Here is a 26,538-nt window from a genome sequence, read left to right as displayed (position 1 = left end):
GGAACATAGAGCTCATGGAGGAAGCTTTCATAGCTAATCTACTTTTATGTAATCCCTCTCTGTCTGACCCATAAAAGAGCAAGCAGTTGTTTGCGGAGAGTTTGAGACAGGAGTTGTTAAAAAATTCTTGAACTTCGGGTGCCTGGTTAGCTCAGTGGGTAGAGCTGGCAACCCATGTACCAAGGCTGAGTCCTTGCTGCAGTGGCCCAGGGTTCAAATCTGACCTGCAGCCCCCTGCTGCATGCCATCCCCCCTCTCCTGTCTATCTTCAGCTGTATCTATCAAATAAAAGCAGCAAAAAAAAAAAAAAAAAAATTCTTGAACTTTCCAGTTAGCATCGAAGCTAGCTAGATAGCTGACAGTGCATTGCACTACTATAAGGACCAGCAGCAGGTTTGTCTGTATGTTTTCTGTATACATACGCCAGGTTCCTGCTGGAATGAGGAACCAATTTAGAACATTTGGTCTGGGACATTATACAAGATATATTAGTACAAGTTGTTTATGCATTCTTTCATAGAGCCACGCAGAGTTAGAGATTCATGGCCATACTTGCGAATGTCATAGGCCCCTATACCTGCAGCAATGGTATGTGCAGGGTGTGAGAGATCCAAGTAGGCCGAGGGGTAGCAGAGAGGAGGACTAGATAGAAGTACTGCAGAGCCCGAAGTAAGAAGAGTGGGAGTGTGGAAAAATATGCAAGTCCTTCAGTGGTTCATGTCAAGAATGTGCCAAAATATTGCAACAGAAGACACTCAACCCTTCAAATGTCTCCTTTAAAGGAACAATCTGCCCTTATGATTGTAGAAGAAAAAACCTGAACTGTAGATCACTAGATTGTGTGTGAATATTGGCCTGTTCTGACCTCTAGTGGCCATAAGTTGGAACAGACATTTTAGTGAAAATACCATAATGGTCCAGTAATCATTAACTATCATGTCTTTCTTTGTGTTCAACATGTTTGCTGAACTTCAGTCTGTTCCGGTTCTACCTCTCTGTCTGTTGAGATGAAATCAAACTGCAGGGTACCGGAAGCTTTGCAAGGGCCACACACGTACCTCCCTCAGCATGAGAAAGTTATCTTCTTAGAGTCACACTTAATGTGTGCAACTCGTGGTGTGAAACCAAAAGGGTGGAGACAACGCTGCCAATTTGTCTTTCCGTGGTTTCTGTATTTGAGAGACATGGGAAAGCATTTTATTCTAGGTACCACATAACTGAAACCATAGCCAGGTTACAAATAGCTACTGTACTTCTCTAAAGCACATGTGAAAGGTATACACACATTTACAATTAATGATTTGATGAACAACAGTATTAAAAAAGGAAGTGTATGATCTGATGGGGGAAGCGGTTGTCCACTTGCATTTTTGTCATCTCCAAATATTGCAGGATACAAATTGAGACACTACATTACACTATTGCAGTGTAGATAGTAGTAGGGTATAAAATGCATGAAAAAGAGTCCACTGACCATATCACCTGCTCTGGACATCTTCACAATTTCAGAGGTAAGAGGGAACTAACATCTGCTCCCTCTCTGACTTCTTTTAGATTAATGTTTTTTACCTGTAAGTGCAGTATTTTTTTTTTTTCTTATATTGTATGCATATTAAGTTGTGGCTATGGTTGCTACTGACGTAGCAAATGGTAGATAAACATGCACATGCAACAGGGCAGAGCTTCCCCTTCCTCTTAGCATCATACCAGAACAACCCACACCAGACGCCATCGCTTCATGCAAGTACACATTCAAAGAGAAACCACATCACTACTAATGCTGACTTGTTCACATGCAAACACAGACAGGTTTTTCTCTCTGCTGCTGAAGTGTGCCAGGAAGGTTAGCTGTTGACCCCGCTCACTCGAGGACGGTGTGTCTGTGCGTCAGCCTGCAGTTTACAGTAGAGTGTGAAGCTGTTGGAGCATGTGGTCACTGGTGGTCAATCCTGACTCTGACCTCTCCCCTCCACGCTGATCATATAAGGTAACGACACAGTTTTGTTTTTGTAAAGAGAAATAATGTCTGTGAGGAACTCAGACTGCTGTGCTTTGTCTGAGCATTTGCGGTCAAAGTCATGTTTCATTTTGCTGATGTTAGGGGGATTTTGTTATCAGATTTTCTTTCACTTAGCATTCTTTCATATCACATCTAAAATCAGTATCAGTATGCACATACGTGTTTCATGTTTAAAGCATGTAAAAAGTGTAAAAAGTAAAAAAAACAAAAACATTTTTGTTTAGTATCATGCAGGCTAAACTATATCACTGAAGCGCTATGTGATGTAACCGTTATGAATTGTCATCAGTGGTTTTATTTTAAACTGAAACATAATACATAGAGTTTGAGAAATTGTTCAAATGCGTTTTGAAAACAAATTTCAATCAACAATGCTGAGAAAGTTCAAGTCATCATAGTATCCTGTGTTCCTTAAACTCAAGTATTAGGACATACTGTTGCACAACTTTCAACTGTAGAGGCAACGTGAGAGGGTTCGTTAGCCGATTGTGGCAGATTGATAGCCCTCAACAGCCAACTGAAGCACAAGTCACAACCGCTCGAAATTACAGTAAAGCAGCAAAAAATTGTCACTGGCTCTCTCTTTCCCCTCTGGGATCGGTAGAGGAAGGGTGTGGTCTTGTCTTGATGGTAAAAGGAAGGGCAATGCTTAGGTGATAAGCAGAGTTAATGCTCTGTCTGTCTTTCACACATTTCCTGCTGTAATCTTTGGCCTGACAGAGTCATCTCTGATTTATTAAATTGTCTGTTTTTTCACAAGCCTATTTCATTTGGCATCCAGCAAAACACATTGCAAAACTGCCTTTATACATTAAGAAAGCTAAGGTATGATTTCACAAGATGATACACACAAGAATGAGGTAATATTTCAATTTTCTGCTGCATTTATGAATATATATGATATAATATGTAATATTTCTATCTACTAATAAGGCAGTAAGTTGTAATTAATGGCTTTATTAATATTTGACAAATCACTCAGCTACGATTTTACTGTTGTGGGGGGATGAAAAATATCATTGGCCGCTGTTTATCCTCCACCAGCATGACTCCTTGCTTCTTCTTTTTAGCCTACATTAGCTCTTTAGTTCATTTAGAAGACCTGCAATTAATTGTTGGACCACTTCTGGAAAATCAACCACATATTAATATTCAAAACTGCAGATTTGATGCATTGTTGTAAATCCCTTTATTAAATGCTGAGGGGAACTTAACATAAATAACTGTCAACTATTTTATACTAAATTGCAAGAAAGTCGTATTGCTGCAATTCTGCAAGCTCTATCTATCTATATCTATATAGATGTGATAGCTGATTACAAAATGAGGAACAATAAAACAACCCATAAAGTCTGCCGTTGTGAATGTTAAAAATTGACTGTGGTCTAGATGTCGTCTTACAGAGTTGTGATAAGTGGTCCAACGGTCTGATAGAGTGGTCTTTCAGAGGAACTAAAGCGTTAAAATGTGTCATGCAATAGGAGGATAAACATCAGCCAAAGTTGAGAAACAAAGATATTTTTGTGGAAACAGTGTTTGGCAAAACTATTGCAACAGCCTGCATCTGAACTTTTAAGCCATTATGGACAAGAAGTCCTTAAAATGATCAGAAAAATGTTAATCTGAGAAAGATTGTGTTATATGATTAAAAGCAACAGAAAAGCTACTAATGGACCTCGGGGTGAGATTTCCTTATTATGATCAGTGCTATAGTGCACTAATTAATTATTTGTTAATGTTACAAAGCCATTAGTTACAACCTATGAGGTCTTTATACAAGTTCCTTATTACTGTAAAAGCAGTAAATAATGAATTGGTAACAAATTAATTATTTCAGAAATGTATCACATATGTCTTGAGTGTCATAACATTCAACTCATTTTTCTCTTTCAGGTGAAATGGGTGTCTGAGTAAATTCAAATGACTCTGAATACATCTGATTTGAGGGAGGGGTCCCAAGCCAACTCCTCCATACAATGTGGCTACAATTTGAGCAGCTGGGAACATCGCATGGATAAGATGTACACCTACTTCTACCTGCTGCTCTTCATACCCGGGCTGCTGCTCAACACCATTGCTCTGTGGGTTCTCTGCAGACATATAAGGTACACGTACAAAAACACACATGTGAAACCTCCAACCTGTTCTGCACATGGCTAACTCTTTCTGTATATTGATCCACAGTAAGAAGACCAAGGCGGTGATCTTCATGATAAACCTTGCGTTAGCAGACCTGGCCCACATCCTCTCGCTGCCCCTCAGGATTTATTATTACTTCACACACACTTGGCCTTTTGGACATGGCGTCTGCTTGTTCTGCTTCTACCTAAAATTTCTCAACATGTACGCCGCTATAGTGTTCCTGGTAAGCAAGGCAGTGAACTGGAATACTGTGAGGATACTACAAGGAACTTAAATGACAGCTTTGAAATTTCTCATTGATTTAAAAGCAGTCAAATTAAATGGGATGACTGAAAGAATATATGAGCAGATTATCAGAGGAATTAGGGAAGACAGTCTAATGGAATCCCACTGAGTAATGACTTTGCCTTATATACATCAGTGTTGTCAGTAGTGTAGTGAGTGTTTGGATATGGGTAATGTGATAAACAAATTTTAGTAAACCCAAAACACCAACAAACCCAGAACTTGCTGGCTGGAAGGAGAGAGAGAAAACCAACTGGGTCAACCCCCTATATAGCCGAGCAATCAGGGAGCAAGTAAACTTATGTGTAGCTCATCTTCCAGCCACACCCCCATACAACTCTGTCTCCTGCACAGAAAAAGCCAAAACACACAGAACAACCACAACCAGAGTGTTATTTTGGCATAAAACAGCATAAAGTGAAATACATGTCAGTCCTTTTTTATGTTTCTTTATGAGAGATGTGTAGCATAACCCTAAAAGCAACATGTGTTAAAATGTGAGGAAGACAACAAGATAAAGTAAATAAAAATATAAAAGCAGTGAAATTCCAATGCTTAACTTTGGGAATTCCAGGAAGTCATTTGAATTTGCTGCAATCTCAGAAGTCCTTGGAACAGAGGTACTTCCTGTGGCTCTAAATCCGGTGAATAAATTTCCCCGTTTTTTCTGTTTCCAGGTGTGCATCAGCATACAGAGGTGTGTCTTCCTGCTTGACCCGTTCGCCGCCCGCAGGTGGAGGCGGCGCTATGACCTGTTGATCAGCATCATAGTGTGGGTGGTGGTTGGTCTGGCCTGCTCACCTTTCATTCTGATGCGGAGCAGCAGCAGCAGCAGCACCACCAATCCCAGCATCTTTACTCAGACACAGACAATCAATAACTATTCACTGAATGCCACTTCTACCCAACATCCCCAAAGTTACACCAAGCTCAATGCATTTTCGAGTACAAGCCCCAGTAGTTCCAAGACAGTCTCCAATGGAAGCTGTTTTAAGGACTTGCCCATGCGTCGTCTGTCAGTCTCACTGGCGGTGACCATGATGGCTCTCGCTGAGCTGTTTGGTTTCCTGATTCCTTTGGCCTGCATCAGCTACAGCTCCATCCGCATCGCCCAGTCTCTCAACAAAAAAAAGACCAAGGACCAGCAAGACTCAACATCACTAAACCCCCCAGCACGCAGCCGACTCCAGTCGGTCACCTCCAACGGTCAGACAGATAAATATCCTGAAAATCAGACAAACAGTGAGAAACGGCGTGCTCTGCGGATGGTGCTGAGCTGCTCTGCCCTCTTCTTGTTCTGCTTTGCCCCCTACCATGTCAACTTCCTGCTCTACCTGATGGTGTCGCAGAACATTGTGTCCAACTGTGCAACGAGCTTGGCAGTGCGTCAGTTCCACCCGGTGTCTCTGTGCCTGGCGAGCCTGAGCTGCTGCCTCAACCCGCTGCTTTACTACTTTCTGACAGCTGAGTTCAGAATGCACCTCACCAAGCGCACCTCCTCCTTCACCGCCTCGCTCCTCTCCTCCCCGATCAGCTCTCCGTCCCAGCGTCTTGCTCAGCCGAGACTGATGAGCATGGAGAGTAGCTGCTCAGACAGGGAGTAGCATTAATCAGATTTGTTTTGTCCTCAGGGAACAACAGTTAAATGACAAATGGATGCGTCTCCATGATACATTCGGTTGAACTGACAAGATTAGACAAGTTGGACAGCGAGATGATTTCACGTCACAGCTGTCTGAATACAAACTGACCCCAAGAGCTTTGACTTGAAGAACCTCCCACAGGACATCAGTTAAAACAAATAAATCTTCACAATATATATGTGAATAGCATCATATTCTCCTGATGTACATAAGCTACAGCTTGTTGTTCAACAACATTAAAAATGCAACCATTTAAAATAAGCTACACATAAATAAAGCTGTATGTAAATGCATGTGAATGTATGGTAAATAAAAGCAAGCCTGAGCTTTCTGTCTCACGTGGTGGTGTGATCTTTGTTCTCTAATGTATTTGGTATTTAGGTATGTTCCTAATGACGTTTCCTCTGGTTAGAAATGAAAACAGGTGCCACCTCATTTCGGCTTTGCTTCCTCTCACGATGCAACGCGGTTGGTGACAGTTGGCAGCAGTTGCAGCAGCTCTGAAACCAGTAACTGCCAGGCTCTGACAGTCGGGCCCCATCGCCCACCTTCTCTTGCATCTGCTAAAAAATTCTGAGCCAACTTTGAGGCTACTCCCACCCCCAGGAAAATGTATGCGGCCCGACTTAGAAAAAAAACTGTGATTCACCCACCAAAAAAGCACCCACCTCTTATCTTTTTGCTGTCATGCTGCATCAACATTTCTCTTCTATTTAGTAACTGAAAGTATCAGGTTGTGAAATTTGTGAGAGATAGAAGCCAAAAGCAGTTTAAAAAAAGCCAAATAAACTTTTCGGTTTTAGGATCGATTCTCTGTCCGGATATATTACAATGCCTTCACCTGTCGCCAAAAAGACATACATGGCGGATATATATCTTCTACAAGGGAAAAAAGTAGCCATAATAGCAGAAGTTATGATGTAAAACATTCTTGTTAAACCACACCCCCATACTCACAGGAAACCCTATGTGCTAAAACCCCCAGCAGAAGAGACACACAGAATGAAAGGCAGACATAAAGAGATAACACGGTGAGTAACCGAAACAGTAAATACAATTTTTATAAGAGAGGAATGTGACTATATACCTTGGATAGAAATCAAGCGATAAAAATAGTAAAAAAGTGAGAAGAGAGGGCGGGACAGAGAAAGTGAATAGTGTTAGAGGGGGAGGAGAGCGGGAATGACATGTATGTTGGCTGAAGCTTCATCCTTCTCGTTTTTGATGCCACGCAGCTTTACGTTTGAAGACAGAGGTGAGAAATATGATTGTTAATCTTACAGAGTCTTTTGTTAAATAGTTTTTGTGCGAGAGTATGTAACAGCTGGATGCTTTCAGTGTGGAGTCAGGCCTCACAGGGGACCCAGCATGTTTCTCCAATGTGAGGAATGTCTGTTATGTTGAGGGTGTGATTGTGTGTCTGTAGGCCAGTGTCTGTGTGTGTTCCTTTATCTGTCCATTGAAGTATAGAGTGTGTATATCAGGGATGGGGCTTGTGACATGTTTTGTGTGTTGGAACAGCACACGTGGAGGGACCCTGGATGCTCCTTGCCAACATTTTGGGTGCTGATACACGAGGCCAGATGTCTTCTCTGAGTGGAAAAACTGTTAGCTGCGAGAAAACCCACAGAGAGATGAATCACAGTGGATGAAATAATGTGTTTCCATTGGCAAGATTGGAGGACTAAAACTGCTGAATCCTAAGGTAGGGGTGAAGCTCTTATTTGAAACAGTGACATTTTATTTAAGTCTAACTCTTCAAATACTCCTATCGCAAGACATACAATGAGTATTCTGTCACAACAAGATGACATGTAGCTACTGGATGTCACATGGGTTGTTGTTAATATGTCATCATTGAACACAAGAGCCACAGGGAGGAAATGAAAAAACTGTAATTGGTCATCACTAAGAAGTTGTTTCATTTCATGTAGACAACCTCTAAGAGAAGCATACTGTACGTGCAAGAGTGAGAGTAATGAGAGTCAAATCACACTAAAACACTCACACATAGGTCAAAGGTCAGTGAAGCTAAAAGGAAGACTGGAGACCGAGGGTCCGCTGGGAGATCTTTCTGAGGGCTGTGAAGTTGGATAAAGGAGAGCAGAGGCCAGAGTTCTGTGGAGGAGTTTATATCTCTTAAAGCAAATCCCTTCTTTATTTACCCCAAATTCCTCTTGCTCGTCCTCCCTGGGAAGCAGTGGTTGAAAGTAGTACTGTACTGTACTTAATTTCAAATGTGTGCTTGAGAATTTACATTTTATGCTACTTTATACATCCCACAACATTTCAGATGGAAACATTGCACCTTTTACTCCATTTGTTTTACAACTATAGTCATTGTTGTCTGATGTGGTAGTTATTTTATCTTTCTCAAATTGTGGAGATGTGCTTTTGGATATCAGGATTATCCTGATGAGTTTAATGTCTAATGTGCTGTGCTTTTTTGTTTTTTCTTTTGTCTTCTAACATCTTGTGTTTTCACTTTGGGCTCAAAAGTCCAAAACATTAATATAAATTTGTTTAGCACAACTTTTTTCTTCTTTCCTCTCCCATTAATCATCACACGCCCCTCCATATCCATCTCATGATTCTACACATGGGTCCGACCCCTGGCTTGGAAACCCCTGGACTTAAAACACTACAAGAAGTTTTTAACTGGTCTCTCGGCCAGATTCCCCTTAAAATCAGTCAGATAAGGTGGTAGAAACACTACCGCTTTTGTCCACAAGGGTTACCAGAATCCACCAAAAATAAAAGCTCCTTGTTACTGCTTTAACTACCCAACAGTATATGAGGCACTTAGGTCACCAGCTACAACAGCAAAAGCCTGCTTACATATTGATGAATCAGTACAATCTAATAATGTAACAGCAGTGGTTTCCAAACTGGGGTCCGGTGACCAACAGGGTCCTCACATTTTCTGTAGGGGGTCCCCAGCAAATGTAGGAATAAAATATTTTAACATTTCTCAGACGGGATTCCTTAAGACAAAATCCTCTCAAATTGATGGTCTGTAGTCTAATGTGCATCTATTGTGGAGGTCCTTACATGAAGACGTATGGGAACCCCTGTGCTACAGTTTAATACCACTCTGCAAAATGACTACTTTTACTTTGATATTCTGAGTACATTTAGCTGTAAATACTTCATTCTGTACTTTTATTTAAGGAGCATTTTGAATGCAGGATCCTTAACAGGGTACTTACTTGTAATACTGTTGTATTGGTTCTTCTACTTAAGTAAAGAATCTGTGTACTAATTTCACCACTGCTGAGAAGCTTATAAAGAGAAAAGAGGATTAAAAAAAGTCAGAGAGGACAGTTTGTAGTGCTGTCTTGGGCTGCAACAATCATTAAACAAAGTATTTACCATTTAAACACACTCACAGCAGTGCAGCGTTTGGTCTGAAAACAACTGGAAACTATTGGAATTATCTAAAACTGAAGAAACTGAAAAAATAGTCAAAGAGACACAAAGGGTGACTTTATCAGAGCTAATTACAAGTCGAATACTTCCTCAAAAGATTAAAGCAGATGTTAAACAGCTGTGCATCATCCGTATTATTTATGTCCCATTACTTGCTGCATGTCAAGCCTCCCTAAGTAATTGTGTTCTGAATGGTTACAGTAATTTACATGTTATTACCAGACATTTAAAGGCATTTACTGGAGAAGATATGAGAAAAAGCAGTAAGCCTGATTTCCCAGTTTGAACAATGTGATGAGATAAATCATCAATTTCATCAGTGTCATCCGTTACAATACCAGTAAAGTTCCATATTTAGCTAAGACCAGTTTAGTCTGAGTAAATTCAAACGAGGCGAAACTATCAAAACAGGAAGACTCTTCCTAGCTCACTTTGTTCTTGTTGTACAAGGTTTGTATGGGTTGAAATGGTGAGGAAACACGTGAACCTGCATACACCAACTGATGTTTACAGCAGTAGGTGGCTCACGCCTCCAGGCTTGAAGTTCAGTTCCAGATATTACTGTGCATTTCCAGATGTTAAGTTAAAAATCTGTATCTGAAGCTCATCAGGATTTAAACGTTTTTTTTTTAAATATATTTTTAAATAACTTTTATTTTGTTCTGCTGGAAAGGTCAAAAAAGCATAATGCAGCATAACTTCTTTTGAAACAGTGAATTCTCCACAGACAGAGTTGTTCCTCATATCTGAGTGTGCAATGAGATAGGCAGGTCTGTCTTGGTCTGACCTGTTAACCACATGTCTGGTCTGAATTCTACATGAACCACGTAAGTTTCACTGATGCCTCGCCTGTTGTATTCTACCCCACAGGTGGGGATGTTCAACAGTGAACACTATATGTGGGTGCTTGCAGCATTGACTTCTCTGTGGGTTTGCACAGCTCTATTTACTGTAAATGCCACTGCAAAAGTTGCAATATCACAAATATTGTATTATCTTTGCACCTTTTAAACGCATGGTATAACAAGCTGAAACCATGGCTGACAGGTGTGAGCTTGTTTGCATAGTGCATGTGTGTGTGACTAAGTGCTACAATGTGATATGTGTGTGTGTGAGGCTCTTTCTCAGAACCTGATAACTATCTTTGTGACATGCAAAACTTAAATTACCGTGACACAAATATCATCCTGTTCTCTACAGATACCTGCTTTCACCGGTTCCAGCATGCACTGGGCAACAGACTTGGGATTGAGATTAAATGCGATCTGACATATTAACGGGAAACCAACGCTGGAAACACACTTCAACTTTACTAATAGAAGCATGAACACCTGGTCACCATAACAGACAGCATGGATGATCAAAGATGTCTGTCAGCAGACTACAAGCAGCTTTTCTGATACAAGCTTCCTGTTGGTTCACAAGGCAGCTTGTCTTACCAGTTAACAGCAAACAGCCATTCGCCTAAGATGAACCACAGCTGTGAAAGCACTGAAGATCTCCGCACGTACCAGCACCGTGTGTATGCAGTGGTGTACAGTGTGATCTTAGCGCCAGGCCTCCTGGGTAACGTGCTGGCGCTCTGGGTGTTCAGGGTCTATGTCAGAGAAACCAAGAAGGCTGTGGTGTTCATGATGAACCTGGCTATGGCCGACCTGCTGCAGGTAAAAAATCCCTCCATGTATTTTGTACTATATATTTGATGGTTTTATTAGGTTTTCATTCATATAATTCCTCATATAGGTAATTATGTTTATGTATCTATCCACAAATCATCTGTTTGTGTGTAATCTCATCTGATATCATTTGACTAGATATAATATTTTATCATTGAAAAATATCCCTATTTATTATTTTGATTACAGATGAATCAACTATTTTTTTATTTTACTTTAATCCCCTAATAAGCAAGTCGTATATAATGTAATGTAGTAATGGGCAGATATAAGTGTTTATTAATGTATTAGTCAACAATTATAACTTCCCCATGAAGCATCGATAACTGGTGTATTTACAGTTAATGAACGATTGATAACTGATTGATTGATGACTCAGAATAACTGAAATGCCAGTTAATGACATATGAATACACACTTAGTAATAAGACATCTATCAACTGTACAGATCAAGAAATGTTGAGATTTAAAGTTAATTATTGACCTCAATTTGACAGAAAAATATTACTAACTCAAAGTCCTCATACTAAATTTGTGGCAGAGCTTTCAGACACATCTCATGGCCTTCATTAGCAGATGGAATGAGCCCATGCGGGGTAAAAGAGCAGTATTTTTTAATAAATAATACTAAATTAATAAATGCAATAAATCAATCAATATAAATAATATAAGAAATAAAGGGTTATATTTCTTATTCATATTACAGTTGTGTGTTATTTGATTATACACCAGTTTGGATGCTTTTATAGGTGCTGAGAGAGCATAAACATAAAAATGTCCTTATACACAACTAATTGATTAGCTGAGTAAAAACGTTCAGAAGAAGCGATCGGGCTGCTGAATTGCTCATTATGTCATCAAAACAGGAGCATATTTTCTGAAGACAACTGGTTTTACTTCTTCTTTTGCTATTGTTTTTTAAAAATGTGGGCAAAATCATGACACAACAAAGCATTGCCATCTAAGCCGATATGACACTTCAGCAGTTTAGTAATCGAGGTCTCTGCCACAAGATTTTGAAAGAGACGGTCTTGAAACAATTCAGCTGAAATTTGAGTTGATTCATTTTCTTGTAGCTAGCTGAGTGACGTCTGAATAAGCAATTGGGCTGCTGATTTGCTCAATCCATCATATTTTCTTAAGATAATCCTCCTCCTCCTCAGGTGCTCTCCCTGCCTCTGAGGATCTACTACTACCTGAACAACACTTGGCCCTTTGGTCATCATCTATGCATGATCTGCTTCTATCTGAAGTATGTCAACATGTACGCCTCCATCTACTTCCTGGTGTGTGTCAGCGTTCGTCGCTGTGAGCTTATCATGCGTCCGTTGAGGTGCAGCTCATCCAGGCGAAAACGAGACATGTTTATCTGTGCCCTTGGCTGGCTGTTAGTCTTCCTGGGCTGTTTGCCCTTTCCTCTGCTAAGGAACTCCAGCAGTGAGCTAAACGCTAATTCAAGTGACAGACACAGTGCCACTATCCCTAGGCTGGTGTGTTTCTCAGAGCTGCCCATGAGGGACGTCAGTATTCCTGCAGCCTGGGCCCTCCTGATCATAGCAGAGCTGTTGGGATTCATCATCCCACTCATCCTAGTGTTAGCCTGCACCTGTCTGACTGCCGGGAGCCTTCGGGAGACGTCAGGGGGGGCAATTCCTGACAGAGGGGAGAAGCGGAGGGCATTACGGATGGTGCTGAGCTGTGCTGTGGTCTTCCTACTGTGCTTTGCTCCTTACCATATCACTATGCCCCTGGACTTCCTGGTTAAAGCCAATGCCCTGGGCAGCTGCACCTTCACGGACCTGATTCGGAGATGTCACCCCGTCACGCTCTGCCTGGCCAGCCTGAACTGCAGCCTGGACCCTCTCATGTACTATTTCACAACTGATGAATTCTGGAGGCGACTGAGCAAGCCAGAGATACCAGAGAGCATAGGTTTCGGCAGGCGGCTGTCCTGTATAGCCGGAGGAGAGGGCTTAGAGGATGACTAGACTACAGTCAGTCTCTCGAAGCTCTCTTTCTGAAGAAGAAACAGTTTAAACTCAACCACTAAAGTCCTATACAAACTAGGTAGATTTATTTGACATGTAAATAGTATGTGAGAGTTTCAAAATGTGAAATTTTTCTATTTATATATTTCAATAAAAGGCGTCTTTTTCTAAATTTGCATGGCCCTGGTGAAGAGTGAGCTGTTCCTGTTTTGAAGGATGAACTTTAGTGCTAACAGCTAATAAGCATCAGGAAATAAAAAACGTGAGCAAACCCCTAAACCAGCTACGTTTCCTCTAGATCCAGTTCTGTGATAAGCGAACAGCTTGCACAGGATGATGAAAAGGGTTATTGTTGGCGTTTACAAAGCTTTCATTGGTGCTATAATAAAAAGCAAACAGCCGAGACATTCAGTAACTAAAGAAATGCAATTTTTATTCAGCAACAGTGAAGTTCATTTCAGTAGCTGCACACAACATTGGTTTTTATCTAATATTAGAGTATTGTTAAAAAGCTGAGACAGAAACACATTTTTACAAGTACTTTTCCTGTCTGATTGTCTTTCTGTGCAGGCATCAAGTGGGAAACCTTTCAAAGTGACTTGAAATTATTTGGCAAAAGGCCTTTTTTTTTTCCTCACTACTTTCAAGCTTTTCCTTAAGGGCTTTCAAAATCAAGGACAAGTGTGCAGATTTATGCAGATTCACTGACGGACTTTTACAAACAAATTGTTCCTTTGACAATTTTAAATATATAGTGTTCTACAATACTTGTAGCCGCTTATATTAAGCTATGTCTTACAGCTATCTCAGTAGAGGTAGTCTCATGTCATGGGACTACAAATTCATAAATACAAAGTGGAATTTGGTGAAATTTCCCTTTAGCTTATTTACTCCTTTAGCTCATCAAACATCCTTAAACTTTATTGTCACAAATGAGGTTTCTACACAAACACAAACACTGGTCATATAGGGTGCTGGACTGTTCACCATCAGGTATGACACCATCAAATACATAAAGTCATCACACAGCGGGACAGCAGAGGGCTCTGAGACAGCAGGGCACTCTGGGAAATATCTACAAAAAAAATAAAAATAAAAATAAAAAAATGGCTACGGAGAGCTCTGGACTTGAGCATCTCTGGCGCCATCGATAACGGACACTGACGACCAGGTTACATGTGTAACTGTACTGTACCAAACATTTGCAGGGTGACTTGTGCTATATCACACTCTAACATGTAGTAGATCTCGTCAAGGCTGCTCTAGTGGGAACAGCAGGCTGATGCACAAACACGTCTGATAGGAATGGGTTCTCAGTATCGTTACGATATTCAGTAGAAGGACTAACAACGCTCGTCTGGAGGTGAGAGAATGTAATACAGTAACAACGATAAGATAAGCCCGCAGGAAACTACAGCAACAGAACAAAAAAACAACAGAACAAAGGAAACTTAGTAGATTCTTAGTAAGCAGGCGGACGCTGGTTATCAGTACAAGACTAACTACTGAATATTTGAGCTATGACTTATACAGGTTTAAGGGGGAATACAGCAGTAGAGGAAGGGGGGAGGTTAGGCTATATAACGCTGTAACTTAAATTCACTTATCACTGGGGTTAAAGCAGGGAAGGCAAAAAGTTTTATACAAAAAGAAACTTTCTACTAAAAGTTGTTCCCTCCTTCGCCTACTCCCTCCCACTCTCTTTCTCGCTCGCTCTGGCTCCCTTTATCACTCTCTCACTCGCTTTCTGACCTACGCTCATGCTTTCCCATCAAGCCTTGCAGATCCTGGTCTCCGTCACAAACTTGTTCTCAAAGTGCTGGATGGTGAAACATTCGTCTGCAGAGCGCTTCTCGATGCCTCCACCTGACAGATACAAAAGACACACAAACATTAGTCGGAAATATTGGAGTGACGTTCCCCTTTCAAGACAGATTGAAACTGAAATTAATCTTTGCAGAGAAATCAGTATATATATTGTTAGTGTTTACTTTGACTTGTGTACTTTTTGTTTTATTATACAAAACTGTAATTTATAACAAATAATGTTACAGCCCCCTCTACATTAGTGTGAATCTTTGGTTCTTACAGACATTGGGTCCTATTCAAACGATCTATAGTACACTGTCTGTGCATTAAGGGTGTCAGGCTGGTCACTTGCAAATACTTCATACATATAATGGTATATAACAAATGCTATGTGGGCTTGTTGAAAAAAAAAGGTAGCAAGACATCTTGTATCAACGTTCACAGGCAACACAGCGCTAATGCCACATGCACACACTGTCAGCAGAATGAGAAAACTTGGGTGTGTGTTGTTACATTGTAAGAGCGATATCTTAACATGAGAAACCAGATACAGTCTGCGTATGTGTTAATAATGGGTTTTATTTAGATGTCACCGAGGACTGTCGCCTCTTGGATGTGAGCTGACGCCTGCCCCCTCACAGAGGCTTGAAGCTTAGATAACTGTGTCCAAAGAAGGTTTTATCCTCTAACATTTATAGCTATTTATCTGCCATTTGAAAAGTAAGTCAACTAGTACTTTGAAGCTCAACAAACATTACAAAAGATCAGTTTTAGCTGTAGAGTACATCCAGACCTGGCAGGCTGGAGCGGCGTTGCATTCTGTATGTTTCCTTTCCATCACACAGCCGACGGATGTAAAAGCCCAGAGGCTTGATATCATCGATGCGCTCTGTCACCACCAGGTCCTCGTGCACCAAGTAGCTGCGGTAAGAGCCAGACTGGGACAAAAAGAAGGGATCATGAAGGCTTTAACCACTTTTAGTCTTTCAAAAAACAGCTCAGTGAACACGACTGCAGCTAAGTGTGAAAACAGAGAAGGAAGTACTTTGTTCACTTAATGACTCATCCCCAAATTTCTGCATTTGCGAAGTGTTTTCACAGCAAATAATGAAATTTGCTGATTGCGCCACCACCCACCGAATGCCAAATGCTGTACAACCTGTCATGGTGGAGGACTCAGTGAAGCCAACTGAACTCTCAGTGCCTACAGTCTTGAGACTGACTGTTCCCGAACCGGGTCTTGCTGACCACGTTCCACGCATACTTAAACACTTTAAAGAAACACAGATTTTCTACAGGAAGCTGATTGTGTGCATGAAAAAAAGTTGCAACTAGCACAACAGTTTTATTATAAAAAATATATATTGTTTAGAAAAGGTACAAATATTTTACCAGTTAACAACATCATCAGTAGCATTTTCAATTAGTTGACCTTTTGCACAGCAGCCATTTTGATATGAAACAGTAGGGTACCAATGACACAAAATAAGGTTCTGTACCATTGAGGTCAGACAGAGTCAGGCTGCTGGAACACCTGCATTTACCCTACTATTTCATGCCAAAGTGGCTGCTGTGAAAAAGGCATATTAGTTTTCTGAGAGCAAGAAATAACTGACTGATCCCTTAAATTTCTATCTAGTACCTTGATAAAGTCAAACTTGCTAGACTAATTCCAGTCACCTTTAACTGTGCTTTGTGCAAACGTTAACATGCTATCACACTAAACTGTGGTACACATTATACTGACAGTTAGCATTTAGCTGAAGGCCTGGCTGTACTTAAGTTGCCTCACAGAGCTCCTAGCATCGCTGTAGACTCTTAAGTCTTAGAAAATTTGGTACTTCACAGAGAAAGGCCAATTTTTACTTTATTAAAATGACAATAGTTTGTTTTGCTGACTCCAGAATTCTGTGATGTGTAGTATTAATAACCAGGTCGGGTGAGTAACTGTTAATGAATGAATCATGAATCATATTTCCTGCCAATCAGAACTTGAATCATCACTCCTCTGTAAACTCCTTGGTGGAGGTCTAAGAGCATTTTCTAGTTGGCCTAACTATCTATAATAGGTAACTGTAAATGTCTGATCTGCATTAATATTCTCCTACACAGTATTATTTTTATGTGTTAACAAGACATTGTAGTTCTACAGTGCCACCTCGTGGTCTGTTCTGCCTTTATTTTGAAGAGCACCGTTTTCTTCTTCTTCTGATGTTTCTGTGACGCTAAACTTCCTGCTACTCTCTCTTCACAATGTGGTGCTCACGCGTCGTCGGAGGAACGGTTAAAAACTTGTAAACACATTAGTTATTTATCATGTCCATCCATTTTAATCCTGTAAGGAACGAGTTTAACTTGTGATTTACTTCATTATTTTTCTATTGTTCGTAGCCGTTATTTCTAAGAGCTCTGAACTGTGAGTGTGTGTGGAGCTAGAGAACATGTTAGCTGATGGCGGAAACCGTGTGTATTATTATCAGATGGGATTTTGTTTAAGGAAAAAGAGAATGTCAGTACTTAATTTGTTTAGGAGTTAATTGCACATGTCACCAGGATAAAAAGCAATATATTCTTTATGTGAACAATTATAATATATTGCATTTCATTTAAAAGACGTTTCATATTTCATCGTTATTAGTTGGTTAAAATGATTTGTATTGGGTGTAAACACAATTAAGATGTGAACATGAATTATGTGCGAATTATTTGTGAAACTGCAGAGAAGTATTTTGTATTTCTTCTGTTTTATTCTGTAGTTTTCACGGTGTTCATGGTTCTTATGGTGCCTGGTGCTCATTGAGAGGAAGAAATAAATAATTTTCCTCTGTGGTAGCATAACCCCCCAGACCCCCATTAGCAGGCTATTTTTTTTCCACTGGTTGGCTACTCCACATCTTTGTAGAAAACCCTGTATCACACATCAGACAAAAATGTAAGTACTAAATTTGGAGATTACTCAGTCTGAATCATATAGAGTTACTAATATCCCAGACTGTCTGGAATAGGGGAAGGTGATGTGTGCTGGGAATTTTTACTTTACAAATGTCCGATTTGCACAGGATTAAAGCACAGGCAATCTCCGGAATTATTATAAATCCCTGGATTTCCCCAGGTAATATTTAGTCCTTTATATTACAGCTTATGCATGAGCTTGAGTGAAAGCGCTGCGTCGGTATAGTTTCCTCTATTATCCAAGCTAGGTCTCTTATACTGGCAGCCGCATCCTGAGATCCCGAGGACACAAAGTGACCACTACTCACCATCAGCTGTGAGAAGAGGTCGATCAGATCCTGAGGGGGGAGCACCACCGAGGTGTTCAGAGGAATCACAAAGCAGGTCCTCAGAGTCAGGTCCAGATATGCTGTCAGCTTCTACACACACACACACACACACACACACACACAGAGAGAGAGAGAGTAATCAGGGAAGAACTTAATCAACATTAATTGGAGTGCATCAACGGCTATAGCACTGTATGTGGATATTCAGTGTGTGGGGTGTTACCCTATTGAAGTCATGGAGGATGTAAGCAGGGTCTCCAGGTCTGAAGCGGGGAGGTGGGACGCTGATGACGGCTATGCTGTCAGAGATCTCTACCTCCTCCTCCACGCGGGGCAGGTAGTATGGCTGGCTCTCTCCTCCAGCTCCGGCTGACACGTCACCAAACTGCATCGCACCGTGATACAGCCTCTGACGGAAAACAAGCAAAATAAATCACTTTGATGCCCACAAACACAAACATGGTTGTTTGCCTCCGGCAAGTTGCAGTTTGCATCCGTGTCTGTCGAGACTTATTAGAGAATTAAATAAAAGGCGAAATGGAAGTTGCCACTATATTGACATGTATGAGTTCAGTGAATCATCTCTAGTGAGGAACATACCGTCTTCACTTGGAGACTAATTATTTTTTTTTTTTTTTTTTCAAAAAAAAAAAAAAAAAAAAGGAGTACAGAGGACTAACAGAGAGCTCACATGGTGCAACGACAATCACCTGAAGCTCAATATCAGCAAAACCAATGAGCCGGTCCAAATATGGATATTTTTGCAAACAAGCTACAAATTCTAAAACGTGGATGCTACAGCACAGAAATACATCTATTCAATCACCACAGATTGAAGGTGGGCACCCAAAATTAGTGTCACCAATTCAGTTTCCGACCAAATGTGAAATATGGTCACAATCTCCCCTTTTGTTCCTAAAGCTTGTTGAATAATGGCCAGAAAAGTACTTTGCAAAACATTATGATGTCACAGTGAAGTTGAACCTCCTGTTGTTGACATATCGCGTTCAAGAGAAAGGGACGGACTAATTGATGGACCACTATGAAAACATGAAACTGGTACAGAGTCTAATGGATACAGTCTCACATTTTTATGCAAAATTGTCCAGGTCTGAAAAAAAAGAAGTCTGAACGAAGCTGAAGCGAGACGGCACACCTAGTTGAAGTATTCGACCAGTATTGGGGAATATCTGCGGGTGAATGATCACAAGAAACCATTATGGTAAAGACAGTGAGCCAAAAGCCACAAACTTCCTCCACTCAAGTCATTTTGTAAAAGACCTGTTATCTTCGTTTCCCCATCAACAAGTAGATAGACTTGCTAGACTACACTGTAGGAGAGAAAAGCCATTGTTCACCAGATTAGTTACTGGTCTGCAGCCATCCAGGCGTGTGCCTTCAAGAATGAAGAAACAGACACTGTTGAACGAGGCATTCAAGGACAATAAAAATGAAGAAATGAAAGTGAACTAGTTTTTTATTTTTCTGCTCTGTTCTTAGACAAAGTTCAATTCACACACATTCAGTTGTTTAGTGTGAACTTTCACACCGTTGCATCATTTGGTTATTAACACAGGGGAAAAAAACAACACGTTGATGCATTAAATGTCATTATGTGGTCTTATTTTTAACAAGTGATGAAGTGGATCCTCACCTCTGCAACCGCAAGCCCCTCAACTGATGTTAGACCTACACAGTCAGTGGTTTCTCTGCAGTGTCCGTTCTAAAAGTGTCTTAAGTTCGATAAACTGCACAAGCCATACCTAATACATAACATATTTCTCTAACTTACAAGTTACAGAGCAACCACCAAAAGGTCATTTACACATCATCTCAGAAACAGAGCCATAGATGTGATTATTTTTTCTCACTACCAGTGAGTACAACTGTAATATTAGTTTGAACTGTAGCCATGCTTTCCATTGTCTCTCAACCACAGGTCTGTAAAGTGTTTTCTGGGTGACATTATGTTGTGGACTGTTAATTCTCAGTATAATCTGTAATATCTATATCAAATTCAAGGGACTCGTGATATGATATTTAAAATCAATTTATTGTCACTTAAAAGAAACTTAGATAGGTGTCTTTAATATCACAATCTGTGAGTAGGATGAACGTCCAAAACAAAGCTGAATTTCTTTTGAACTAAGAAGTGTTTATGCATGGTATTAATAGTTTAATAAGACGTGTTAGGCTTTGCTTCATTTGCATAAGAGAAGAACCCCAGTGGGCACAGAGACACCGTTTTAAATGTGAGACCCTCCTACTGACAACACAGCAAAATTCATAAAACGGAGCAGTATGCACTTTCTCTGAGGACGGATGTGAGCGAGAGTCAGCATTCTCATTTCCCACAAAGGCAAAAGTGGCCAATTAGCTGGTCAAAGAATTCTTCTCAAAACTCAAATAACACTTTGTGTCTCCACCCTGCACTTCTCTTGTCAAAGTGAAAGTCTCTCCCTCTCTCCCTCTCCCTCTCTCTCTCCTGCCTTTTAACAGGCAGTTTTTCCTTGCCCTTGTTGCCAAGTGCTTGCTCATGGTGGTACTGTTGGGTCTCTGTAAATGTTATAAGGAGTTTGGTCTAGACCTATTTGAAAAGTGTCCTGAGATAACTTCTGTTATGAATTGGCGCTATACAAATAAAATTTAATTTGAATTATCTTAACTCGTGGACGCACCTTGTTTGCTCATAACAACAATAATGTTACAATTTTTTTGGCATTTTGCCTTTTTTACGCAAGTGGACAGGTGCAGCGTGCATTCGGGGCTTAAAAAAAACATGGTGGAACCACATAGGAGATTTTTCAGCCTTTTAAAAGAGGAAGTTGTCTGCAGTGGATTTGCATAAATAGCTAATGTGAGGTCATGTATAGCTCAGTGCATGATAGCGGGAAATGTCATGGTTTGTCTTGCTAATAGTAGTAATAATAATAATAATAATAATAATAATACACCTTTAATGTTACCTACTCTCTAAAGTGCATAGTGATGCTAATTTTATTTGTGGTTTTCAATGTAAAAGTTGAAGGGAAATGATGTGTATGTGTGAGAGAGAGTAGATCTTCAGCAAACAAACTAATATATTTATATTACTAATAACAGTGATATTTTTGGTTACTATTATAGTAGTGAAACAAAATGTGCACACGGTTTTATCTCTAGTGTGGTTACAAACAGGAACCACAGCATGAGTGAGGGTATGTCATGCAACAAAGATCAACCCCTTAACGTAAACCACAACGCCACCCAATGATCCTGAGCAGACATGACATCACTGTAAAAACCTGGGCACATGATCCCATCATTGGCTATCTTGGTGCATTCAGATGCTAATTGAAATGCAGATTAAACATTTCTAAGCATTTTCTAATGTTAATATAGCTCATTTAAGATCCGTGATTGTTTGACAAATTTTAGAGATATCAGGTAGACTGCCCCAATGAGTCTAATAACAATGGGGATACTAATTACTACTGTTAAAGGACAGTATCCATGAACACACACACACATATTTACCTTCGGGGTGAAGTAACGATAGAGACATGCTCCCCCCACGATGAGCCCACTAAGGATGAAGGCGATGCCCAGCAGGGTGAGCAGACAGCGACCTGTGGAGCCCTCGTTGCCCGCTGGAGCAGAGGCCAGCTCAGGATCCTTAAAAAAACCACACACACACACACACACACACACACACACACACACACACACACACACGTACGTAATGCTGTCAGCAATTATACAATGAATCATAACATTTGCACTGAATATCAACATTCACCGAATACAGCTTTGACTCAGCAATCATTAATCCCACTGAATGTGTGGCCTCTGCAGAACAGCTGTTCAGAAAATGATGGGCGGTCCCACTGAGTGCTGCAGCAGGTGCAATATGGCCCCTCCATGCATTTTACAAAAAAAACCCCACTACAAATCTCTTAATATCGAATTTGCAAAAAAAAAAAAAAAAAAAAAAAAAAAGCAAGAAAATACATTGCGAGCAATATAAAATACACACACACACACACACATTAAGCCCACGGTCACAGCTGACCGATTTGCGGCCGGTGCAGGCCTGCAACCAGACTAAAAACAGACACGGGGCTCAAGGCACTGAATCCCCCCAGTTAGCTCACCCTCACATCGGCTGGCACCTCTTTGCCCAGCGCCTTCTGCGCCAGAGCCGAGTTGAAAGCAATCTTCACCATGCTGGAGAGGAAACTTCAGCTCGGGTTTCTTGTGCAAACAGAAGAGGGGAAGACTGTCGGTGCAGGACTGTGCGGGATCCGTTTACTCTCAGCAGCTCTGCGTTGTGACGCACTTTGCAGCCTCGGCTTTATGTAGCGCTTCCGGTGGCTGGAGGGGGATTAAGATGACATCCGCAACGGGAAGTCCGTCAACCTCAAGATAAATCACATATAAAACAGCTTTTAAACCCTTGAGGTCATTCAGACTTCATTGTTTGCCCACTTGTTTCACATTCACCACTGAAACCATTTATTGACTCATTTATTGCCCTCTTGTAGCCTGTCTTAGAGGTAATTTATGTAGCTTTGGCGCCATCTAGTGGCCACAGGTGGAACATACCTACATCTTACTTTAATAAAAATGTTCCCTATCAAGAAAAATCAGTTTCCATTCATTAGACTGAACCTAATGCCACAAGACTTGAACTATTTACACTTTCAATTAAACTTGCCTTCCTTTTCGTGCTATATTCTGTACAGTACATGACACAAAAATGACTCAATTTTGTAATGAAAGTCATATTTTGAGTGTATGAAGTAGCCTATTCATCTCTGTGAATATTCCACTCTGTAAACTGACTCTGTAAATAAATTCCCTCCTACAGGCTGGGTACTACCTGCCAGTGTGTCTGCCCACTCACACTGACACACACAGTACGCCGCCTTCACTGCACTGTGTGGAAACACAGGCCAGTGCCAAGGCTATACTGTACGTCTGACACATATCCTCAATCCTCTGGTCTGTGGTGGTCCTCTGCTTCCTCTGCTTTCACTCTCCTGACTCAGTTAAGGTTGAACGTATGAGTAAATAAACACTTACTGCTGCACCAGTGCTCTAATTCCACGCAACTCTGTGGCATCTCTCCAGCCCTCTGCACTGCAACTGTACCATATGCATCTCCCAGTCTCACAAACACACACATAAGCACACACGCACTCTGCGAGGCTATGATATTTCCTCTGTTAAACAGACAGATTGGACCGGTAATCACCACTGAAAGGTACATAAACAGAGCAGCTGATTTCTGTACCTAACTACCCCTTTGCACACCCCCCCAAACTGACTCTCCCTGAAAATCCTAAGTGGTCCTGAAGGCTTGTTTATGGGCTCGTCTTACGCTGTGTTTGATCTGAGAGCTTGCCCACACATGCATGTGTGGACACACACACACACACACACACACACACACACAAACACACACAGGCACACAGCAAGAGAGAGGGAGAGCCAGCATTAGCAGTAATAGCTGAGATGATAAACAAAAGACTTAGATTTAATCCTGAGGGCTTCTCAGCATCACACACAACAGAGGAAGAGAAAAAAGCTGAGGAGGGAGCGAGGAGGCCACCGCACTCTCCTTCCAGAGGGAAACAAGGGATGATTGGGGGGGAGAAGTGTAGGGGCAGGTGGGGGTGAAATGGGAGTGATTCTGGGGGAGAGTAAAGTGATGACTGGGAACACAGAAAGGGAGTTACTGGGAGAGGCAGAGCAATCTGCAGTGTCTGATGCTTGAGTGAGTTTTCCGAGGAGTTGATTAACGGCAGATTAAACTCGCCGTCCATCCAGTTTACGTCTCAAACTCTCTAACATGGCTGCAAGGTAGAATTTCTGTGCCTCTCAGACTGAAAAGAGCAAAACATACACAAATGGACACCCATGTTTTTGTGCAACGGCACACACAGAGGCGGCGGGTCGTCATAATGGTGGATGGCAGGCGTGTATGATGGAGTTTGAATGCCAGTGTTTCCCTGTGGTCTGCAGCAAACGTCCAATAAAAGCAATAAAAATACACACGCTACACGCACGCACGTGTATACACAAACACACACTCCTCGCCTGCAGTGTCAGCAAACTGTGAAAGTCTGCAGGGGCATGGCTGGCTTCGTAAAGTGTGAGAAAAAAGAAGCTCTCATGCATGACATCACCCGCATGCAAGCCAACAAATATGAACACACACACAGACGCACACCTCATAGATTTGTCATCAATTTCAATACCAGACATGTGAAGCCGCAAGTGACAAATGACTTTGTCCCTTTCGTTGCTCCCAAGCCATACATACAGCACAGACACACACACACACACACACACACACACACACACACACACACACACACACACACACACACACACACAGTCCAAAAACTGCTATGGTAACAGCTGGCCACAGAGTTGCGTTGAACCAAAAAGTTAGACACTGCTCAGTGCTTCATAACGTCACTGACATGTCTTCATGTGGACCCACCATAATCACCATGTGCCTTCAGTGGGAGAACATTTAGTGGTCAAAGAGAGAGAGAGAGAGAGAGAGAGAGAGAGAGAGAGAGAGAGAGAGAGAGAGCAGACATAGATGGAGAAAATGTAAGAGAGAAACAGAAGAACAGATCTCATGGGTAGACATGTGGCAGAGAGCGGTGATGCTGCTTCAAAGACCTTTTCAGATCCCTCCTCCCCCAAAATCAGCGTGCATCACACTCTCATGATCCTTGCCCCACCACACACACACTTTTGGCAATCACATGTGGCTTTGAGACAAGGGTGACAAATGAGTCTTTCCTGTGAGTATCAGCTTCTAAAGCTACCTTCGCTCTCCCATAGCACTGCCTGTCTGCCGGTCTTCATCCTCTCAGTTTGGCTCACCTCAGGGAAATGTAATAATTTCATGCTGAAGGAGCTCGGTTGGGTGGTTGGTGGTGGTTAGGCTATTCATATATATGTAAAGCCTTACATAACTTCTTAACTACATTTTAGCTAGTGTGTTGCACCATTAAAACTTAAGGAGGGTCATAGCTACTAAAGCTAGGAAATGTCTGTTTGGCTGCAGCACCTTCTGAAAATTACAGTTTATATATATTAAACTTAACAGTCAGTAGAAATATGTGTGTTGCCATTTAGAATGAGTAGGTTAGCAATTACACTAACCTAGCTGATGTTATTTAGTTACCGACCAAAATGTTACTGACATAACTTTTAGAAAATCTGAGGTGTTATTTTTGTGAAGGGCAATTTTAAATATTTCTGTTGGTTCCAATTAATCAAATCATATTAGCATTCCTCATCTACACTTCACTCTTGAAGTTTAACATTAGCTCTGTCTGTATGTTCATGTGTTATTGTGTCGATAGTTATTGTTTTATTTACAGTATATGTGCATTACGGTGTGTTAGTGTATCGTGAGGAGTAATGTGTATATAGTTGTTTAGTACTGTCACCATGGGAACTGTGTGGACTCCAGGAAGAATAATGGCTGTTATGGAGAAGCTAATGTGGATCTTAATAAACAAATATAAGACATTTAAGTGGTGTAACTTGATTTAATTTGTGATAAATCTCCACTTTGTAAGCTCTTAAAGTATAACTGGGATAAGTTTACAATGAACCTGAAAGTATTAAAACTTTCTTCTTTGTAATTGTTCGTTGCACGGCTCTCTTTCACTCACAAACACATTGAATTTTAATTCAATTTGAATCTTTTTTTAGGCTAAAATAATATATGATGTAACACTATGTTTTATAACTACTCAAGAGGAATGGGTATTTTTATTCTGATTGTGTGAGCTAATGTTGCTGTCTGGTGAAAAGACAGAAAAACAGAAGACTAAAGAGTCAAAGGATTTTTGAATTGTAGGAGTGAAGGAGAGGACAAATGGTATGACAGGAAGAAAGTAAAAAGTTGGGTCACACATGTATGTGATGAAAGACAACTCAAGGTAAGCAACTGGCACAGGTAGAAAGGGAAAAGCAGAATCTAGAAGGATGAAAGGATACAGAGAAGAATGGAGGGATGGAAATGGACGCATGTCTGTTATGTTCCTGAGGGTTAAACTCTGGGGAAATTACCTCATCTTCATGAGACTGCTCCAGAGCGCTACATGTACACTTCGGCCATGTTGACTTTGCGTCGGTAGAGCGCGCGCACACACACACACACACACACACACAACACACACACACACACACACACACACACACACAGACAGACAGACTCACACACACCCTCTTCTGAATCGTGGCCAATAG

The 26,538-nt window shown here is 41.0% G+C and overlaps 3 protein-coding genes across 4 annotated transcripts; 2 read left to right on the top strand and 1 right to left on the bottom strand.

The window, feature by feature from the left end:
• Positions 1–1,703: 1,703 nt before the first annotated feature.
• Positions 1,704–6,428, top strand: p2ry10 (P2Y receptor family member 10). Of its 2 annotated transcripts, none has more exons than XM_051420737.1 (4): positions 1,704–1,987; positions 3,914–4,125; positions 4,205–4,385; positions 5,125–6,428. In XM_051420737.1, the coding sequence occupies exons 2-4, from the start codon at positions 3,941–3,943 to the stop codon at positions 6,049–6,051; spliced, it is 1,293 nt and encodes a 430-aa protein (XP_051276697.1). In that variant the 5' UTR covers positions 1,704–1,987; positions 3,914–3,940; the 3' UTR covers positions 6,052–6,428. The 2 variants fall into 2 exon arrangements, with proteins under 2 accessions (XP_051276697.1, XP_051276698.1); XM_051420738.1 differs by lacking the exon at positions 1,704–1,987 and adding an exon at positions 2,731–2,880.
• A 665-nt stretch (positions 6,429–7,093) lies between these two features.
• gpr174 (G protein-coupled receptor 174) lies at positions 7,094–13,359 on the top strand. Its single transcript, XM_051420743.1, has 4 exons — positions 7,094–7,345; positions 7,612–7,795; positions 10,720–11,183; positions 12,359–13,359. The coding sequence occupies exons 3-4, from the start codon at positions 10,989–10,991 to the stop codon at positions 13,181–13,183; spliced, it is 1,020 nt and encodes a 339-aa protein (XP_051276703.1). The 5' UTR covers positions 7,094–7,345; positions 7,612–7,795; positions 10,720–10,988; the 3' UTR covers positions 13,184–13,359.
• Positions 13,360–13,595: 236 nt separating this feature from the next.
• On the bottom strand, positions 13,596–22,725 carry LOC127374993 (integral membrane protein 2A). The gene is made up of 6 exons (XM_051420749.1): positions 22,407–22,725; positions 21,790–21,927; positions 18,497–18,682; positions 18,253–18,363; positions 15,786–15,930; positions 13,596–15,049 (listed from the first exon to the last, which is right to left on the bottom strand). Exons 1-6 carry the CDS (start codon positions 22,476–22,478, stop codon positions 14,955–14,957), a joined length of 747 nt encoding a protein of 248 aa, XP_051276709.1. The 5' UTR covers positions 22,479–22,725; the 3' UTR covers positions 13,596–14,954.
• Positions 22,726–26,538: the final 3,813 nt, after the last annotated feature.

Source organism: Dicentrarchus labrax, unplaced genomic scaffold (genome assembly GCF_905237075.1).
Source record: "Dicentrarchus labrax unplaced genomic scaffold, dlabrax2021, whole genome shotgun sequence".
Classification (NCBI taxonomy): domain Eukaryota; kingdom Metazoa; phylum Chordata; class Actinopteri; family Moronidae; genus Dicentrarchus; species Dicentrarchus labrax.
This window is presented reverse-complemented; position numbering and strand designations above follow the sequence as displayed.

What these genes read in the sequence shown, in the direction of transcription:
- LOC127374993 (XM_051420749.1), bottom strand. Translation starts at nt 22,478, where the DNA reads ATGGTGAAGATTGCTTTCAACTCGGCTCTGGCGCAGAAGGCGCTGGGC. An exon ending in ACCTCTTCTCACAGCTGATG is followed by an intron (nt 15,931 to 18,252) that starts GTGAGTAGTGGT and finishes TTTTTGTCCCAG; the next exon opens with TCTGGCTCTTACCGCAGCTA. An exon ending in ACGCCGCTCCAGCCTGCCAG is followed by an intron (nt 15,050 to 15,785) that starts GTCTGGATGTAC and finishes TGTATCTGTCAG; the next exon opens with GTGGAGGCATCGAGAAGCGC.
- gpr174 (XM_051420743.1), top strand. Translation starts at nt 10,989, where the DNA reads ATGAACCACAGCTGTGAAAGCACTGAAGATCTCCGCACGTACCAGCAC. An exon ending in CTATGGCCGACCTGCTGCAG is followed by an intron (nt 11,184 to 12,358) that starts GTAAAAAATCCC and finishes CCTCCTCCTCAG; the next exon opens with GTGCTCTCCCTGCCTCTGAG.
- p2ry10 (XM_051420737.1), top strand. Translation starts at nt 3,941, where the DNA reads ATGACTCTGAATACATCTGATTTGAGGGAGGGGTCCCAAGCCAACTCC. An exon ending in GTTCTCTGCAGACATATAAG is followed by an intron (nt 4,126 to 4,204) that starts GTACACGTACAA and finishes ATTGATCCACAG; the next exon opens with TAAGAAGACCAAGGCGGTGA. An exon ending in ACGCCGCTATAGTGTTCCTG is followed by an intron (nt 4,386 to 5,124) that starts GTAAGCAAGGCA and finishes TTCTGTTTCCAG; the next exon opens with GTGTGCATCAGCATACAGAG.